The sequence below is a fragment of the Spironucleus salmonicida genome, chromosome 8 (assembly GCF_000497125.1).
Source record: "Spironucleus salmonicida strain ATCC 50377 chromosome 8, whole genome shotgun sequence".
NCBI classification, from domain to species: Eukaryota; Fornicata; order Diplomonadida; family Hexamitidae; genus Spironucleus; species Spironucleus salmonicida.
In genome coordinates, this window is record NC_090603.1 from 422,094 (window position 1) to 440,076 (window position 17,983).

At 39.7% G+C, this 17,983-nt stretch overlaps 15 protein-coding genes across 15 annotated transcripts; 8 read left to right on the forward strand and 7 right to left on the reverse strand. All coding sequences in view use genetic code 6, as the record gives it.

Annotated features, from left to right (window-relative positions):
* Positions 1-68: 68 nt before the first annotated feature.
* On the forward strand, positions 69-1,181 carry SS50377_27941 (TAP42-like family protein; the record flags this gene model as incomplete). Its single annotated transcript, XM_067911720.1, has 1 exon — positions 69-1,181. One exon carries the CDS (start codon positions 69-71, stop codon positions 1,179-1,181), a length of 1,113 nt encoding a protein of 370 aa, XP_067760742.1.
* Positions 1,182-1,190: 9 nt separating this feature from the next.
* On the reverse strand, positions 1,191-3,332 carry SS50377_27942 (uncharacterized protein; the record flags this gene model as incomplete). Its single annotated transcript, XM_067911721.1, has 1 exon — positions 1,191-3,332. One exon carries the CDS (start codon positions 3,330-3,332, stop codon positions 1,191-1,193), a length of 2,142 nt encoding a protein of 713 aa, XP_067760743.1.
* A 126-nt stretch (positions 3,333-3,458) lies between these two features.
* Positions 3,459-4,883, forward strand: SS50377_27943 (Notchless; the record flags this gene model as incomplete). The annotated part of the gene is made up of 1 exon (XM_067911722.1): positions 3,459-4,883. The coding sequence occupies one exon, from the start codon at positions 3,459-3,461 to the stop codon at positions 4,881-4,883; it is 1,425 nt and encodes a 474-aa protein (XP_067760744.1).
* Positions 4,884-6,134: 1,251 nt separating this feature from the next.
* SS50377_27944 (uncharacterized protein) lies at positions 6,135-6,704 on the reverse strand (the record flags this gene model as incomplete). The annotated part of the gene is made up of 1 exon (XM_067911723.1): positions 6,135-6,704. One exon carries the CDS (start codon positions 6,702-6,704, stop codon positions 6,135-6,137), a length of 570 nt encoding a protein of 189 aa, XP_067760745.1.
* A 104-nt stretch (positions 6,705-6,808) lies between these two features.
* Positions 6,809-7,120, reverse strand: SS50377_27945 (uncharacterized protein; the record flags this gene model as incomplete). Its single annotated transcript, XM_067911724.1, has 1 exon — positions 6,809-7,120. One exon carries the CDS (start codon positions 7,118-7,120, stop codon positions 6,809-6,811), a length of 312 nt encoding a protein of 103 aa, XP_067760746.1.
* Positions 7,121-7,182: 62 nt separating this feature from the next.
* On the forward strand, positions 7,183-7,527 carry SS50377_27946 (Prefoldin subunit-containing protein; the record flags this gene model as incomplete). Its single annotated transcript, XM_067911725.1, has 1 exon — positions 7,183-7,527. One exon carries the CDS (start codon positions 7,183-7,185, stop codon positions 7,525-7,527), a length of 345 nt encoding a protein of 114 aa, XP_067760747.1.
* A 145-nt stretch (positions 7,528-7,672) lies between these two features.
* Positions 7,673-8,443, forward strand: SS50377_27947 (uncharacterized protein; the record flags this gene model as incomplete). The annotated part of the gene is made up of 1 exon (XM_067911726.1): positions 7,673-8,443. The coding sequence occupies one exon, from the start codon at positions 7,673-7,675 to the stop codon at positions 8,441-8,443; it is 771 nt and encodes a 256-aa protein (XP_067760748.1).
* Positions 8,444-8,941: 498 nt separating this feature from the next.
* SS50377_27948 (uncharacterized protein) lies at positions 8,942-9,178 on the forward strand (the record flags this gene model as incomplete). Its single annotated transcript, XM_067911727.1, has 1 exon — positions 8,942-9,178. The coding sequence occupies one exon, from the start codon at positions 8,942-8,944 to the stop codon at positions 9,176-9,178; it is 237 nt and encodes a 78-aa protein (XP_067760749.1).
* Positions 9,179-10,954: 1,776 nt separating this feature from the next.
* On the forward strand, positions 10,955-11,593 carry SS50377_27949 (Methionyl-tRNA synthetase; the record flags this gene model as incomplete). The annotated part of the gene is made up of 1 exon (XM_067911728.1): positions 10,955-11,593. The coding sequence occupies one exon, from the start codon at positions 10,955-10,957 to the stop codon at positions 11,591-11,593; it is 639 nt and encodes a 212-aa protein (XP_067760750.1).
* Positions 11,594-11,719: 126 nt separating this feature from the next.
* On the reverse strand, positions 11,720-12,361 carry SS50377_27950 (uncharacterized protein; the record flags this gene model as incomplete). Its single annotated transcript, XM_067911729.1, has 1 exon — positions 11,720-12,361. One exon carries the CDS (start codon positions 12,359-12,361, stop codon positions 11,720-11,722), a length of 642 nt encoding a protein of 213 aa, XP_067760751.1.
* A 441-nt stretch (positions 12,362-12,802) lies between these two features.
* On the reverse strand, positions 12,803-13,132 carry SS50377_27951 (uncharacterized protein; the record flags this gene model as incomplete). Its single annotated transcript, XM_067911730.1, has 1 exon — positions 12,803-13,132. The coding sequence occupies one exon, from the start codon at positions 13,130-13,132 to the stop codon at positions 12,803-12,805; it is 330 nt and encodes a 109-aa protein (XP_067760752.1).
* A 171-nt stretch (positions 13,133-13,303) lies between these two features.
* On the forward strand, positions 13,304-13,732 carry SS50377_27952 (uncharacterized protein; the record flags this gene model as incomplete). The annotated part of the gene is made up of 1 exon (XM_067911731.1): positions 13,304-13,732. The coding sequence occupies one exon, from the start codon at positions 13,304-13,306 to the stop codon at positions 13,730-13,732; it is 429 nt and encodes a 142-aa protein (XP_067760753.1).
* Positions 13,733-13,735: 3 nt separating this feature from the next.
* On the reverse strand, positions 13,736-14,188 carry SS50377_27953 (uncharacterized protein; the record flags this gene model as incomplete). The annotated part of the gene is made up of 1 exon (XM_067911732.1): positions 13,736-14,188. One exon carries the CDS (start codon positions 14,186-14,188, stop codon positions 13,736-13,738), a length of 453 nt encoding a protein of 150 aa, XP_067760754.1.
* Positions 14,189-14,229: 41 nt separating this feature from the next.
* On the reverse strand, positions 14,230-15,717 carry SS50377_27954 (uncharacterized protein; the record flags this gene model as incomplete). Its single annotated transcript, XM_067911733.1, has 1 exon — positions 14,230-15,717. The coding sequence occupies one exon, from the start codon at positions 15,715-15,717 to the stop codon at positions 14,230-14,232; it is 1,488 nt and encodes a 495-aa protein (XP_067760755.1).
* A 702-nt stretch (positions 15,718-16,419) lies between these two features.
* SS50377_27955 (uncharacterized protein) lies at positions 16,420-17,979 on the forward strand (the record flags this gene model as incomplete). The annotated part of the gene is made up of 1 exon (XM_067911734.1): positions 16,420-17,979. One exon carries the CDS (start codon positions 16,420-16,422, stop codon positions 17,977-17,979), a length of 1,560 nt encoding a protein of 519 aa, XP_067760756.1.
* Between the last annotated feature and the right edge of the window lie 4 nt (positions 17,980-17,983).

The window sequence follows — 17,983 nt, forward strand, 5'->3', positions numbered from 1 at the left end:
TAAAATGTTTATTTAAACACATTAGTATACAATAATGATAATATTAATTTCACTCCACATACTATACAATGGAGCAATATTTACTCATCGTCGCTGTCCAGAGGCAGCTAAAATAATCGTCACCAGAGGAGAGACTCACTCTCATTCCAGCCCTGCTAGCCCAGTGCAACGAGCTGCATGCCTACTCAATTTCGAACTAAATGCTCTCAAAAAACGAAGAATTCGATGAGCTGAACGAGGACCAGCTCGCATGCCTGCTCTCAAACTTCCTTATCGCCAAAGCCCACTCTGACTTTTACACGGCCAGAGATACACGGCTGCAGTCCGTCCAGCTCGCGCTAGAGTCGATGCGCGCCTACGTGGACCTGCTTCTGCTGCTGGATTTGTACTCCAGTGATTAGATTAAGCTACTAGCGAACGAGCTGGATCCATCGCGTGCACGCGATGTGAAGCGCAATCTGATTTTGGAGGAGGAGAAATATCGCAAGGAGGCTGATAACGCTCTGAACACAATCCTGTCTGGCAACCTTGGCGAGGAACTAGCAGCAATGCGCAGCTGCGTTCACCATGCCAAGTTTGAAGCTATTCGCGAGATAAGGTTCCTGGAGGAGGAGCTGGAAATGCTTGAATTCGAGCGCAACAACCCTAGGGAGGCTGAGAACGCGCTGAAAGAGCGCGAGCTTTTCCTGCTCTAGAATGCATCCAAGCCCATCCAAATGGTCTAAATGGACGAAAATCTGGTCAGCAGCATCCAGAAAAAGGGCAAATTCGTACCCCTGGACACGGTGGAACTGATGAAGTTGGAACAGGAAAAGGCCGCTACCAAGAAGCAGATTACCGGAAACGACGTCAATGCGGTGATCCAGAAGCAGTGCAACCAGGACGTGAGCCAGAGCATCAACTGGGGCACGGTGGACCTTGCCTACGGCGGCGGCAACCCGGATGTGGACTGCTACTATGACAAGGAGTACAAAATTGTGCGAACTGACACTTTTTACCCAGGCCAGGAGGACCCTGAGCCGGAAATGGACTGGAAGCGCTACACGGAGAAGGACATGCTCGAGGAGGGTCGGGGTGACGAGGAGGACTACGACCCAGCGAAAATATAGGAAACGAGGGACTGGGACGACTGGAAGGACCAGCACCCCACGGGTCAGGGCAACAAAAGGAGGATGGTCTGAGAGATTAAATCACTTGCTGAGCTGCTTTTGCAGCAGTACCAACTCGTTCTGAAGGTTCTTTATTTCCACTTCTTGGAGTTTCGCAAAATTCTCCAGAATTTGATTTTCGCGCTGTACAGAATTTAGCTTCTGCTTGGATTCTTATTTGGACAGCTCGGGATTATTCTGCAAGTAGGAAACCTCCAATTGGCCAATTAGTGTGATTAAATAACTAATCTCTAGTGTTACGTTATCGTCATTAATTGGCGTCGATTCTGACGAAATTGTATGCTCTATTTGCAAATTTGTCTAGTTGATAATTTCTGCAATAGCGGCTTCGTTTGCTTATGATGTAGGTGTTGATTGTTTTTCTAACTCTACTGGACGTTTATCTGTTTAACTAACCGTTTGCTTAGCATGCTTTTTAGAGGGTTTTGGCTATTCGGGGCTTGAAATTGCCTTCTAAACAGGCTCCTAAGCAATGCTAATTTGTGGTTAATTAATTTCTCCATGATTCCAGAATTTAAGCAGCAATTTTGCATATTTTATTTGGTTCTAGGTAATCTTATTATTTGATTTTGTGTAGTTGCTGTCTGCATAAAATAGTTGCGGGTCGCAAAGTTTATTTACCAGTGATTATTTATATACATTTTAAAACAGCTTCTCTTTAATGAAATTAAGATCTACCAGAATGTCAACAGACGATTTTAGCGTTGCCACTATATTTTTCATCACTTAATGTTTTTACTAAATCAGGCCTTCCGTGATATCCCCAAATTAGCACAAAAAATCTTTTATATTGGGGTCTTTATCCTCAAGCAGTTCAATAATGCCATCCGCAATATCACTGGCTGTAGAGCCTTTTGGAATTTTAAACTGATTCCAGATACCGCCAAAATTGGCCATGCCAGATTCGTACGATACAAGTTATTATACTAATTTAAGATCAAAAGTAAGCACTGCAAGAGTCATATTCGTCACACCCTTCGGACTATAAATGCGAAATTGGGTGTCGATCAGAGACGGATTTTGGTAGTTCAGAATCTGCTACTGCAAATACGGCACAGCTTTGCTCTGCGGTATGAAGTCCCAACCACGCGAAAATGCTTAATACTCGATCTGCTTTTCGTACTCGAGTGTTTTAAAACTCACCAAATCGAACTTGTTTTCTTTGCGCTTAGGAGATATCTTTAGCAAAAGTTTGTCCTCCACAGCCTTGCTGATGAAGCATGAAAACGAGTGTTCGAAAGGCACCAACTGATTCGCGTAGTACGCGTTGGCACTGAACTGCGCAATAAAATACTGCGTCGATTTTGGCGGGACGAAGTTGAGGAACGAATGCTGATTTATGACGACGGTGGAATGCTCAAACGGGACCAGGAAATCGAAAATCTCCCTTCTGTCAAAAATGACCGCTAGGGTGAGCGCGGTGTAGCACTAAATTGCCTGAATTCTTGCGTACTTGTCGGTCAAAAGCTTCACCAGGGCAAACTGGTCGAAAAATACCGCTAAATGCAGCGGTGTTACTGTGTTGTAGAAGACAATTCTGCTGGTCGACTGTGCGTGTTCCTGAACCTTTTAGACGGATCCCTATTTGATTTACTGTATTAGGGGGTGATTCAGGCTCCCGATTTCCTGCAGCAACTAAGTGGCATCTGTTCGCAGCAGCTGGAAGCATTCCTGGTCTGATAGCTGCTGATCTTGAGCTTCTTCAGATATGCTTATCTGATGTTTAGCAGTCTTTACCCCATCAGCTTATGACTTTTGGCCATGGTCATTTGGCTTGATATTACGTTAAATCAGAAGCTTAATTTCTTATAAATTGTACAGTTTATTGTCTTCCAGCTTGAGTTTGGCTATGATATGGCAGCAAAGCTATTGGAAGTTTAGCAGGTTATTGTTTTTCTTAACCAATTGTAGGACTTGTGTCTTGATTTCCTACGGCCATGGAGGGGAATAAGTTACTTTGTAGGTGTTGGTAAAATATTACATTAACTATACCGCCGATAGCGATAGATTCTTGCAGAGAAACTCATCTATTCGTACTTATTGCTACTCCTCGATCTGAGAATAGCTTTCTAGCAACATACTTGGATCGTACGGTAGCTCCATATTGATAATTTGTTAAAATGCTAGCTAAAACTGTTTAGTGAACTCATCCAACTCCAGCATTTTCAAAATAGACTACACATAATTTATTTATTTATTATATATAATTTTAAAGGAACTATTTGAATTCCAAAATAATATAATATTATATAATAAACAAGATTATAATTTGTTTTCCATTCCTCAAACATGACGTCTTACACTTGCAACATATTTGTCAACGACGACCCGATGCCGCAGCTACAAAATTTAACATTACCTGCCAATACGACACCATAAGACCTATAAATGCTCCTTAATGACCTCACCGAGGATTCCGACAACCAGCTGCTCTACGAGTTCTACATCGACGCCGCCCCCATTATTTCGAGCCTACAGCAGCTCAATCTGAACGCTGAGCGCCAATTAACCATAACAGCCGTCCCACAGTCCGCACACAAGGTCACAGCCCTGTCGCGCTGCTCCAACGACCTACCGGGCCACGAGGAGGCCGTTCTGGCGCTCCAGTTCTCCCCAAACTCCTAATTTCTCGCTTCTGGCTCCGGAGATACCACCATACGGATCTGGGACACGAACTCGTGCACGCCTGTCCGCATCCTGGACGCGCACAAGGCCTGGGTCCTGGCGCTAAAATTTTCGCCAGATTCGCAGTTCCTGGCTTCAGCAGACTTCGACGGCGTCCTGGCAGTCTTTGAGACCGCAAATTGGACCCAAATCGGCGGATTTAACGTCAAAAAGTCAATGAATCGTTGGATCACGTCCATTTCGTGGCAGCCGGACAGCCAGGCCTTCTTCACGGGCGGAAAAGACGGCTCAGTGAAGAAGTGGTCGCGGAACGGAGCGCTCCTGAAGGTCGTTTTTTCGGCCTCAAAATGCGTCACGGACGTCTGCTGCGGCGGCACGCACCTGATCGTCAGCTCAGAGGACTGCAAAGTGTACATTTTCGACCTGATTTCGTTCAGGCTGCTGCACGAAATCCGGCACGCGCACTGGTGCAATTCCGTGCAGACCAGCCAGTGGTACCTCTGCAGATTCGGCGTTTTCGGCCTCCTGAAGCTTTTTGAGGCCTTCAGGCCCGAAATCCGCAAAATTGCGCCAGAAATCAAAAATTTGGCCGATTTTGAGGCCCTCGCGCCCGAAAAATAACTCGCCACGTACTTGAAACTACTGTAGAATAGGAAAGAAATGCTAATTGTCACTTCGGACGATCATACACTTTCTATTTACGAAATTCAACCGGACATAAAATTCGTCAAAAAGCTCACAGGGCACGTGAAGGCGGTCGCGCACGCCTGTTTTTCACCCGATGGGACGGCGATTGCGAGCGTTTCGTTCGACCGCTCCGTGCGCCTCTGGGGCGCAGATGGAACGTTTTTGGCGAAGTTCCACAACCACGCCAGCGAGGTCTACCGCGTCGCTTTTAGCGCCGATTCGCGCTATTTCATCACCTGCAGCAAGGACTCCACCTGCATGCTTTTCAGCGTAAAAAAGAGGAAAATGATCCGGGAACTTCCAGGACACGCGGACGAGGTTTACTGCGTTGACTGGAGTCTCCAGGGCGAGCTCGGCGCGAGCGCTGGAAAAGACCGTGTGGTCAAAATATGGCGTTAGTGAGTGAAATTTGGGTTTTTGGGAGGATTTGGTGTAATTTGAGCTATTTGGGGAAGTTTGGGGGTTGTAGACGGGCGAAATGAGTCAGATTCGGGGCTATTAGATTACATTATATGAAATGAAATTATATGATATGATATGATATGATATGATATGATATGATATGATATGATATGATATGATATGATATGATATGATATGATATGATATGATATGATATGATATGATATGATATGATATGATATATGATATGATATGATATGATATGATATGATATGATATGATATGATATGATATGATATGATATGATATGATATGATATGATATGATATGATATGATATGATATGATATGATATGATATGATATGATATGATATGATATGATATGATATGATATGATATGATATGATATGATATGATATGATATGATATGATATGATATGATATATGATATGATATGATATGATATGATATGATATGATATGATATGATATGATATGATATGATATGATATGATATGATATGATATGATATGATATGATATGATATGATATGATATGATATGATATGATATGATATGATATGATATGATATGATATGATATGATATGATATGATATGATATGATATGATATGATATGATATGATATGATATGATATGATATGATATGATATGATATGATATGATATGATATGATATGATATGATATGATATGATATGATATGATATGATATGATATGATATGATATGATATGATATGATATGATATGATATGATATGATATGATATGATATGATATGATATGATATGATATGATATGATATGATATGATATGATATGATATGATATGATATGATATGATATGATATGATATGATATGATATGATATGATATGATATGATATGATATGATATGATATGATATGATATGATATGATATGATATGATATGATATGATATATGATATGATATGATATGATATGATATGATATGATATGATATGATATGATATGATATGATATGATATGATATGATATGATATGATATGATATGATATGATATGATATGATATGATATGATATGATATGATATGATATGATATGATATGATATGATATGATATGATATGATATGATATGATATGATATGATATGATATGATATGATATGATATGATATGATATGATATGATATGATATGATATGATATGATATGATATGATATGATATGATATGATATGATATGATATGATATGTATCATTAGGTTACAATGGGCAGAGTGTAGTGCAGCTTATTTGGGTTGGGCAGAATGGATTGTTTTAAATAAATGCTAGCAGGTTGTTAGTCTGGGTGTATGAAATATATGCGGTGTTTGTGCTGTAATTGGTAGAATTTAAGGGTTGGTAAAATTTAGGCAGATGGCTGATACAAGTTATTTTAAGTTAGTTCAGTTATGTGAATGGGAATATTAGTTATAATGGCTTTAAATGCGTTGATTTGGGTCGTTTAACTCAATTTTGGGGGGATTTATGTGTGAACCATTACTATAGGTTAGATATGTTAATTTGGCAGATTATTAGCATACATTGGCGAATAAAATAACTGAATAGATAAGGGAGATTGTCTATTCGAGCGGTTGATGTGAGCTAGTTTACGATAAACTGGGTTAACTTATTAGATATTTTGTCTATGAACTAAATTATTTGTGTGGTGGGTGAATAATTAATCTGGTTATGTGATGTTAGATACATGAGTGGTAATTGATTTAAAGTTTTTTCTTAATTATTACAATGATTGCTATTTTATTTCCAAGACTTCAATAAGCATTTAAAATTTACTAGAATAATTTCTTATTTCAGCTGAATCTCCTTAAAAAAATCAAACTTAGTTCTTTAATCACTCAATCCGTATAATTTAGTTATTTATATAAATCAGAACTCGTTTACCCTCCAGAACTGATAGGCCGGCTCCTCGTACGGATGTACCGTGTGCAACGCAGCTAGAACTTCATGAATGTATTATTTTTGCACTATACACTGTAACTACACCTCATCTACGATCTCTAGAACATCCTATTTTCCTAAAAACGGATCTGCATTTCCCAAAGCCCTAAATTGACCTTTTCCGTGAACTTAAAAGCAGCAAGAATCATAGTTACCGAACTTTCCAGCCCCAGCATCAAATATAGCCTTCTTTACCAGCTCTACATGCTAATCTGGTATGTAAATATCCAATCTGTACATTTTTATTATAACATAACTATATAATTATATAATAATAATAATATTTATTATCACCACTCCTAATGGATACCGACATCTCATTTTAACACGAAGCAGTAATGCAGACACTAGCTATCGAAATAGCAAAATTAGAATAATAAAAAGAGGATCTGACAAGTCTCACAATGTAAATTTCTGCACAGCATTCTCTTACACATATTGGCTCGAACTGCTTCCTGAACACCACGAGGGATCGCTCACAACCAGTTCTGGTGAATTTAGGTTGCGGGATTTATGTAGAAATGACAGATTCGTAGATTGCGAAGTTCGCTGAAAACCGGCATTTGGAGGTCGAGGTCGAGCTCTCGCATGCAAAAAGGGACCTAGCAGAAATTCAGTTGTTGGTAGGAATACTAGAAGCAGAGTGATATCGACGGAAGTTGTGGATGGCTTAAATTGTATACTTGTTAATTTATGTATAATAATTAATAGATAATAATATTAAAATATAATTCTACATGACGTTTTTTAGGATATTATACCAATATCTATATAATAATAAGATTTTTAAAAATGGATAATATACAATCTATAGTATCCAGTCAAATTTCGCAGGAGTAGAACGATGAACGGCGCACACATCTCTAAGTAATTCTATAAGCAGTTTAAAATCTTGAATTTTTTGACTTTCAGGATAAATATTAATAGCTAGCCTAAATTTTTGAACAGAATAAGAAGACCCTAAGGTTCTTTGACGAGTTTTTCAATGCTTAAAACACCCAAAACTAACTTATTCCTATTTTTAATTCGTACGAGAATGAAAAATACTCACCAGGAATTTATATTTTCAAATTCAATTCAAATTTGAATTTTCACTCCACAATCGCTTTCGATGGTTCAAATGACTAAAAAGGTCCATTTTCTACGGATTCTAACGCCATTTTCGCTTTCGATGAGGAATTTTTCTACAAAATCGAAATTGTTAGAAATCATTGGAAAGGTGGGGATTTCGGGTCTAATGCAGATCAAATTCTACTTGCAGATTTAGATATTTAGAGTGCAAATGAGCAATTTTAAGATTTCAAAAAAGGAATGAAAAATGTAAATTAAATTCGATTTTTGGATGACTTTCAGCAACATTAAATTGTTTATTTTGGAGAATATATTTAAGATTTATTGGGAATTCACGTTTTGGATGGGACATTGCATGGGTGCTACAAAGCAATATAAGCTGCTTAGAGTGTGTATAACGCGAACAAGGACATCAAATTTAGGTAAAATAGCGTTGAATATACTTAATTATTGATATTGGAAGAAATTAGAAACTTACGAATCGGAAAATGAATAAAGTTTTCTTATATAATATTACAATTTAGAAATACAGGTTGTTTATAGAATAAAATTTAAATATAGGTATAAGATATATTAATAATAAAAATTTGTCAAGTTTACAGTTTTTACTAATTTGGAGAAGTTGAAATCTTTGTAATATATTAAATTTAGTAATCATAAGAACGGGAGCTAATCATATTTTATTTATATATTTTGAATAATCTATGATATGAAAAAATTGCCAGTATACTTGACTCAGAACACTAAAAGTAAGAACTATTACGTTTTATTATTAATGTCTAGTTATCTATCGAAAATGAAATGCAGTTAAAATGTATAATTGAAAATCATAATGATATCGTAAATATACTTATTTATTATGATTTTATATTTTTTTGAGATACGGTTATTTTATAGTTACTGATATTAGGGGAAACTTATTATGTCAAATAAACATTAATTTTATGAATGCTTTATTAGTTATATTAGATGTATTTATTTTTTTTCAAAATGGTTGGCAAATAATTGCTTTCGTTCGAACAGATAGAAATTCTCCTTTAAGCACTTAAGTATGGCCAGTCATGGAAACATATACATAAAGAACTTTTACCGTAATTCACAGTATTGTAACTACGAAATGCATTTTACAAGATGAAGAACAAATACCCTGAAGTATATAATCTCTACAATACAACATAAATTGTGCAGCTTTAGCACAATGATTTATTTGCAGAAGATCTCTTTTGAAGAGCAATTATTATTATCAAGTTTGAATGACTAGATAAAATATTTTGTGTATTAATATAATCACAAATTAGATTATTAAGATAGAGTCAAATTCATATATGTGCGTACTTATAGAACATGATAAAATATTTTTCAATGAATGACATAACTTTGCAGTATTTACATAAATTCATGATTTAATAATAAAATTTCATAATATAAGTTCCTAAATTTTAACTAGTAATTATAATAACTCAATGTATAGGATTATTTTTATTGTTTATAAATTTTATTAATCGCATTTGTTTTACTTATGTTCTGTCAAGCAACTATAACTAGTCAAACAATTTCATCTTAAATCAATAATGAGATATATTTTCTAGATTGGTTATTAGTGATATTCAAATAAATGAACACTGAACTTATATTGAACTAATTTATATTTATTATAGAAATTAAATTTACTGGGTAAAGAAATTAAATATTAAATTACTATGTAACTAGTAAAAATGTTACTTAATAAGTAATATAATATTATTTGTTAATTTTCTTGAATAATATTTTATAATTAGCTTCATAAGTTCGTCAACTTAAGCATGTTCTTTAGGAAAAACTAGAACCATAAATTAAGCAAATTCCATATTAAATTATTAGTTTATGAAATAATCTATTTCTATAAGTTATACAATTTATTTGTAGATAAGATATTATAAGTTAATTTTATAAAAATATACTTATTTATGAGACTAAAATATATCAAAATTATTGATAATAACGAGTATTTGTAATAATTAACTGTAAATATAGTATTAAATATTAAATTGTCATATAAATTGGCGAATAAAATCTTATTATTACTAACATAACCTTAACCAAATAACATGAATTCAAGAAAAAATTATATTGTATTAGTGTATATTTTAATTTCGCAAAATTTTTAACTAAGATAACAATATTTATTTAACATAAATCTAAATATTATTTTGTAAAAGTTTGCTCAAATAAGTTAGGTATTTATTAACGCATTGTGTAAATTCATTCACAGCTAATAGAAAACAATCACTTAATGAAACTAAAAGTATAATACAATACAATAATTATTATATATTTTTATCTACTAATATTTATACCTTTCTCTTTAACTACTTAATATTAATCAAATGAATATCCATTAGTTAAAAATATTTAATTATAACAAAATTTACAGCAGTTTAATTTAGAAGAATTTGATTTAAATATCTAAATCACAATATAAAGATTTTACTTTTTGGAAATATATACTTCATAGGGATAGGTGTTAATGAGTTATAATAACCATAGATACAGCTATAAACATATAGCTGTTAGTGTTATTTAATTTCTATATGTAACATTATTAAATAAGGTTACAGTACTACTAATTTTCGTATCTATTATAAACAATTTTAGTAATTATATAAAATGTGTATACTTTATATATTAAGCAATAGATGAGATTCCGATTTCTAATAGATACTAATTTTTAGTAATTATCTATATAAATACTTCACACCTATGATTTTTTAAAATTAAGCATTCAATTCATTGATACTTAATTCTCATAAAATAATGAATATCAAGTAAGTAATATGGAAAATAAAGAATTTGATTAATTTAATAATGGTTATTTATAATTTTTAGTTAATAATACTATTTTTAGCATCTATATGTAGATATGAATCAGTTTCTTGTTTTAACTTTATAAAGTTATTAAGTTTTCATTTGTAATCTTTAAAATAAAATATAATAAATTTTAATTCATCACTCCACTCCTTAAAGATGTCTATCTAACATGCTATTTCATAACTTTCCGCTCTTATCACAAAGATTGAGGATCATACTGGCACATCCGCTATATAAGTTCCTAAATAATAAAAATAAAGCAAAATTGTCTCTCCAAAAATTGAACTTCCCCCTTTAATCACAGCTTTCTCCAAATGTGAAATACGTGTCTCCCAGATAGTTGAATGCACCCGTGTGGATTACTCAGATAAGCTACTTGTGTGTAAGCTTAAAGTTTCTGAAACTGAAATAAGAGATTTTGCTGCTGGAGTAGGTCCATGGTATAGCCCCGAGGAACTTCTGAATAAAAAAATCGTAACTATTCTGAATCTTAAAGCCAGACCAATGGCAGAAGGAAGAATTATTAGCTAGGCCATGCTTTTTGCAGGATCTAGTGCAGACCATTCTGTCGTAAAGTTATGCTTCCCTGATTAATCAATCCCAGTTGGAACTAGGGTTTTACCTGAAGGATATACTGAACTTCCTGAGGCTGAAGGCTAGCCTAAGAAAAATTTCGATAAGGTTTTGGATGTTTTGAAGTCAAAAAATAGAGAAATGACTATGGACGGTGTCAGATTGCTCGCGAACGGCAAGAGCATTTCCGTTAATGTCGAAGACGGTTTCAGCTTGGGATGAGAATGAGAATATTCAAATTGTGTAAAGTTATATATAAAAATTTATTTGCTAAAAGCATCATAAATCATTCGTTTTATATAGAACTATAAATTTTATAGATGCCCATCATTTCTCTCACTTAACCCCTCATTTAATCCCCATATAGCCGCTAACTTTCGTAACGTCGAAACTCTCTTTTGGTCTCATTATAGGCTTTACACTGCTCTTAAAGCTGATTTTGTCTGTATGCTTAAACTGGTCTCCCTGATCGTAGCAGTCCTTCTTATTCTCAATTTCGCACAGCCTTTCATCCCTATATTCGGGGTGTTTCTTGCTGATCACGTTAAATTTGAACTGGTAGAACTTTGTCTCATTATTAAACAGGAATACGCCCACTCGTCCACATTGTATTTTAACGTTAAAGCCTTGCCTGCAAAATGAGCCTAAAACTTAAAAAATGTTACGTAGAATGCAGTCAGTGAATTCGCGAGTCAATGTTCCTACTGTTACGAGACAAAGGTTCCTGGTAGAGTTATTTGGCATAAATCTCTTAATTTGCTACGAAATAGCATGCTATGTACAGAACTAATTCGTTAAAAATGCGTTAGGAAGGCCCTTAGAGTCAAATCCACAGTCTGCAAAACCACGGATCATAGTGCCAATCGAATCCAGGTAGTTCACATAAACAGCGTCCCATATACCATTCCAGACAGTCTAGACATCTTCAGGTGTATCATCAATAATAGTTTGTTCAGCTGTGACAACATAGAGGTCCTAGTTCGTTTTCATTTGAATTGTGGAAGGGAGTGCGCCAAAATAGAATATATGAATATAACTATATAATAATCGTAATATAGGTAAAATATATATAAAAACATAAATAAGTAAGAAATATAAATGTGACTGTCCTACTAAGTTGGCTCAGATGAAAATGTTGTAAAACATAAACTTTAAAATCATATGTAATGTATTTACATAGCATAATTGATATGATTACTCTAATAAAATTATAAAAATTATTAACGGAATTGCTAGAGTAAAATTTAATTTATTACCACATTATAATATGTTAAAGAAAAAATATCTTAATAATGATATTAGTTTATCTAGGTTAATGGATAAATAATTCTGATTCGCTATAATTTAACTGAAGTTTTGGTGTTGCTTTTTCCAGCGCAATCCTATTTGGATCATTAAGTGGCAAAACTCACACAGTACATCAAATTAAGCTCAAACTACGGAAAGAAGGCTAGCAGGCCAAACTTCCCCTTTTTGCCAGTTCGCTAGCGCAGACTAATCTCTTGCGCTGCAACACGTTAAGAGCAGACCCACTCCGAACCTAGAATTCGCTCTAGCTGCTTCCCTATCTGCAGTGATCTGGAAGGCGCATCCACTTAGATCTCCTCTCTGCGCGGCACGGTGGTTCTGGCTGGAGTTCGGCAGTATTTTAGTACTGCTTCGCAGCGCACATTCAAGATGAGTCAAGCGAGCAGCCCGCATTGGGCCATCTTTGACGCTAAACTGCCGCTGTCGGTTTCCGCAGTCCCGCCGGCCTCGCATCCAGCACCATACCGTCCGGCTCGAAGCCGCTAGCCTCGTCGCGGTTATGAAGCCGAATACAATAAGATGCCTATCTAGCAAAAACAAAATTGTATACTTTCTAGCTGGAGTATACTCCCCTTAATAGTAGCCTATGCGGCCGCTGCTGCAAATCGAGGCGCCCCTCCACAAATGAGCATGAAGCAGGCCATGATCCTGGAGTTCAACTTCTACAACAGCAGGAACGCGCTCATCTCCTACACCGCAAAGGCCGGCACCCCGGAGCTGACCCCGATCGTCATCTTCAACGACGACGCCAGCACCCTGTACTTCAACTTCTCCACCAAGTCCCGCCACTACGCGGAGATCGCGAGCGCCGTGCACAAGCGCATCACGGTGGGCAACATCTACACCAACCGGCGCTCCACCTTCCAGTACGAGCTGGAGCTGCTGGATAGCAAGGCGCACGAGGACCTCTACGACCTCTGCTGGAGGGAGGAGGTCTTCGAGATGTTCGACGAGGACGAGTTCCGCGCCGACAGGGTGGTGTTCAGGATCGTCATCAAGTCCGCCCAGTTCATCGACGAGGACGACCAGATCCTGGAGGAAGTGAAGTTCTGATTCTCACTCGCCGAGCCGCGTCTACTGGTTCTCCAGCTCCAGGATCTTGAAGAAGTCCAGCTCCGACAGCGAGACGATGCACTGCTTGATGTTGTAGACCTGGCTGCTCTGCTTGATCTCCGCCACGGTGATCACCCGCTTGAGGTAGCGGACGAAGCGCACCACCAGCGCCTCCTTGGACGCGGACACCACCTCGCACAGGCACACCGCCCCGGCGTAGTGGGCGGGCTGCGTGTGGACCACCAGGCAGGTGTCGCCCCGCTTCATCTTCAGCGAGATCTGGCGGTCGGACGGCTTGGAGAGGAAGTCGATCTGGACCGCGTTCTGCTCCTTGGTCAGGCGCTCGATCTTCTGGGCCGAGAGGCGGTTGGCGTGCGTCTTGATGACGTAGAAGACCTGGTTGCACTGGTTCAGGATGATGTCCGTGTGCTGGGCCTGGTGGTCCATGTTTAGCATTTTGGGAGCGGGAGTGAGTATATATAATAGCAGCAAAGTCCTCAGTGCGCCTTTCTGCGGCTGGTGCGCTTGCGGTTCTTCATGGCCACGACAGCCTGGACGATGCCATGGATGGCGAACGCCGTGCAGCACGCGACCCACGATGCCCCCACCGCCACTGCGGCTATCAACCCGTAGTTCACCGGCTGTGCCTTCACGTCGTCCAGGAACAGGAGGTACGTGGCGCCATCCAGCACCATCGACAGGCCGTATCGGGCCGTATCGAAGAAGCCGTCGTAGCCAGTGAAGGAGACCTGCGTGGCCGAGCTGTCGCCGCTCGCCGTAATCGCAACCTTGTTGTGGTTTATAAGCGAGAACTCGGCCGGTCCGGCGCTGCACTTCCCGTTGAGGTACAGGGTCAGGTCGATGACGTTTTTCCTCCTGACCGCCGTCACCTTGGTCCAGCAGGTCGGGACCATCTGGGGGGTCTGCTTGTACATGGCCTTGAGCGTCTGGTCTGAGCCCACCGAGATGATGTCCAGGACGACGCGGTCGAACTGCTGGGAGAGCACGATGGCGCTGCAGATCGGGCGCAGCTTGATGATCTGGCTCGCGCAGGTAATCTGAAGCACCTGGTTGTTGACGAGCGGCGCGTTGTGGCTGCTGAGGAAGGAGTGCTGGGTGCCGTTCACGATGAAGGAGAGCTTGAAGGTCGTGTGGTCTCCCAATTTACTCGTGTAGTCATCATACTTATCCTAGTCAAACTGGAGCCTGAGATAAATGTCGTCGTTCTGGAGCGACATGAGGGCTACCTGGAAGAAGGCCACTACGGTCTCCAGGCGCGTAGACTCCACGTCGACCTGGAACTCGACCTTGGAGCCCACCTGGCTGGTCGTGAAGACGATGAAGGTGTTGAGGAACGGCTGCTGCTGCACGAACTCGAGCAGGTCATCCTTGAACATTATCTCCTGCTTCGCAACCATGTAGTCGAACCCCATATTCAGGTCCAGCTCCACCAAGGCGCCGCTGAGGCTCAGCTGGACCGCTTGCAGGAAGTTGTCGGGGCTAGCAGTCTTGAGCTACATCTGCGTCTTGCAGAGGCCAGTCGGAAAGAGCTCCACCTCGATCCGGTCCCGGAAGACCTGGGCAACGGACCGCGGCTCGTAGCACGCCTGCAGGTTGGACTTCTGGAGCGAGAACTTGGGGATCAGCGTGGTGAGCACCTGCCCGAAGGTGTAGATGTCGAGCTGCGCTGAGTACACCAGGCCAATCTTTTGGCCAGTCGGGAGCGCGGCGGCAAAGGTGATGTTGGTGATGTTCTGGTAGGAAAAGGAGGACAGCGTGGTGGTCACAATGGGGATCTTGATGCCCTCCAGGCTGTTGATCGTGAGGTTAACCTGGACCCCAGGCGGCATCTTGCCGCAGGCTTCCACGTTAAGGGGCTTCAGCTGAACCACCAGCTGGTTTATGTTTTCATCATAAATGATTAGTGAATTTTCATCAAAGCAGTTATCTAGAACTTGTTGAAATATTTAAAGTACAATCAGCATTTTAATGAAAATTTGTTTTATTATATAATATACGATTAAGGAAAAATAATAAATCTATAATATTTATAAATAAAAATATATGAAAGAAATTGATCTATGCTACAATTGATATGAAATATAACAAAATATATGCCATTAGAATTAGAATTTTAGAGAATCAGTTTTAAAATTTAGAACAAATAAATGTAAATTGATATATTATAGCACATTATAAACTTCTAGTATCAGTTAATGGTTTACGAAATATAAATTCAGTTAAGATAATGAGATGAAATATTCATCATTCATAAAGTAAATGTATAGTGTATTATTTAAATGCTTATCGTATATTCAGATATTTTACTTTGTAAAAACGATGGTTCCAAATATCTAAATTTAGATTTATGCTAGATTTTATTGTAAATAGAAACTAAATGAGCACATAAAAGTTAATTATATAAAATATTAATACTGTAATACGAAAAACTAAAATAAAAAATATATTTAGTTTTTGGTTAGGATGAATATATGAAATAGCTTCTTATTCTCATATAAATAAAATTTACGGTTTACCTTACTACATATTGCTTTTAATAAAACTTAATATTTTGAATACGTAATAAATCTTAATATAGAAATTAATCAAGTAAAAACTAATATATTCAGTTTATTAGTAGTTTAAAAATAAATATTGCATCACCTATTATCCGGTATTTTGCGAAAATGATAAGTTTAGTTCTAGCGCTGACCTGCTTCGAGCAGACCGCCCAGGTGGTAGGGCAGGAGCAGCAGTCCACGGTCTAGCTGCTGCTGACGCCGCTGGAGTCCGCCCACGACCTCTGTAAGGCCTCCTCCGGTACCGAGTCGACCGCCCTCATTAAGTTTAACGCAAAACAAGTCGAGGCGACGTTCACCTACCAGGACGACAAGGCCATAGTAATCCCCTTCGACCTTTCTTCAGATACAGGAAACTTCAAGGAGATGTTCAATACCGACGTGATATCCTACCAGATCAAGCTGGCTGGCTCGCTCAACGTCAACGGCTCCGTGCAGAAGGTGAACCTGGTCCGCCTCAACACCTCCGCCTGCTGGGACGACCTGAAGCTGGTGTACTCCCGCACCGCTGGGGGCGAGTTCATCCAGATGACCGGCACCCCGCTCCTCTGCACGATCAGCACGCCCGCCATCACCTTCCGGTTCGTCTCGGGCGGCCGGCAGCGGTAGCTAGCTATCTCGGGAAGCACCGGAGGCGCAGAGTATTACAAGAAAGGGAGCGCCTTCGACTACAGCAAGATCAAGTTCTACAAGCAGGAGCTCTCCACTCTGACCGACGAGGCCGACAAGCAGACCATGCGCGACTTTTTCGACGAATTCGAGCAGAACCGCGACCTCCGGGTTCAGTTCGTCCTCACCACCTCCGACTACCCCGTCCGCGCCATCATTGACGTCATAGAGAGCCAGAACACCGCCTGCATCACAAACTTGAAACCCCGGGTCTATATCGACTCACGCTACGTGAACATCGAGTTGGAGAACAAAAAGTACGCGGGGGAGTCGGAATGCGTCTCGAACGCGGTCTACTTCAGGCACCACGCGATAATTCGCTCAAACAAAGGCACGTTCCATGCGGTCGTTTTCGAGCAGAATGTCACCGATTTCATCGCCCGCGGGGGCGTGGACATGCCGTTCGACCCCCTGATCCCGGATTTCCAGCAGATTTAGGAGGCGGAGGTGCGGTACTATCTGACATCGTACGACGAGAGCGGGAACATATTGCTCGAGACCAGCCACAGGGGCCCGATGTCGCTCAGCTGCATCGATTACTTCGCGGCCAGCGTCCGGTAGCAGCAGGGTGGCTGCGTCGCAGTGAGCTTTTACGGCACCGAGTCGTGCCTGGCGAGGACGGTCCAGGAAATGGACATTATTTTCGCGTCCTAAATCGACGGGTTCACTTCTAGGGTCACCTATTTTTCGTTTAAGCTCTCATTTACGCCGTCAACCACTATAACGGAGCTGTGCAGTGGGGAAAATACCAATATAATATACGGCACAGATGCCCCAGAAACCACGTTCTACCAGCGCCTGAAGGCGTACTCGCGGCTGATTCAGCGGGGACAGTAGCTCTACGTGGCGTTTTCCGGGGAGCAGGAGTTCTTCAACTGGGACCGCTGCAACCTGGACGTGAGCGACGCGCTCCTCTACCCGATTGTGGGGTCCTGCGTGCTCATCGCCATCCTGGTCGCGCTGATGACGGTGTGGCAGTCGCGGCAGCTGATTCAATGAGGCT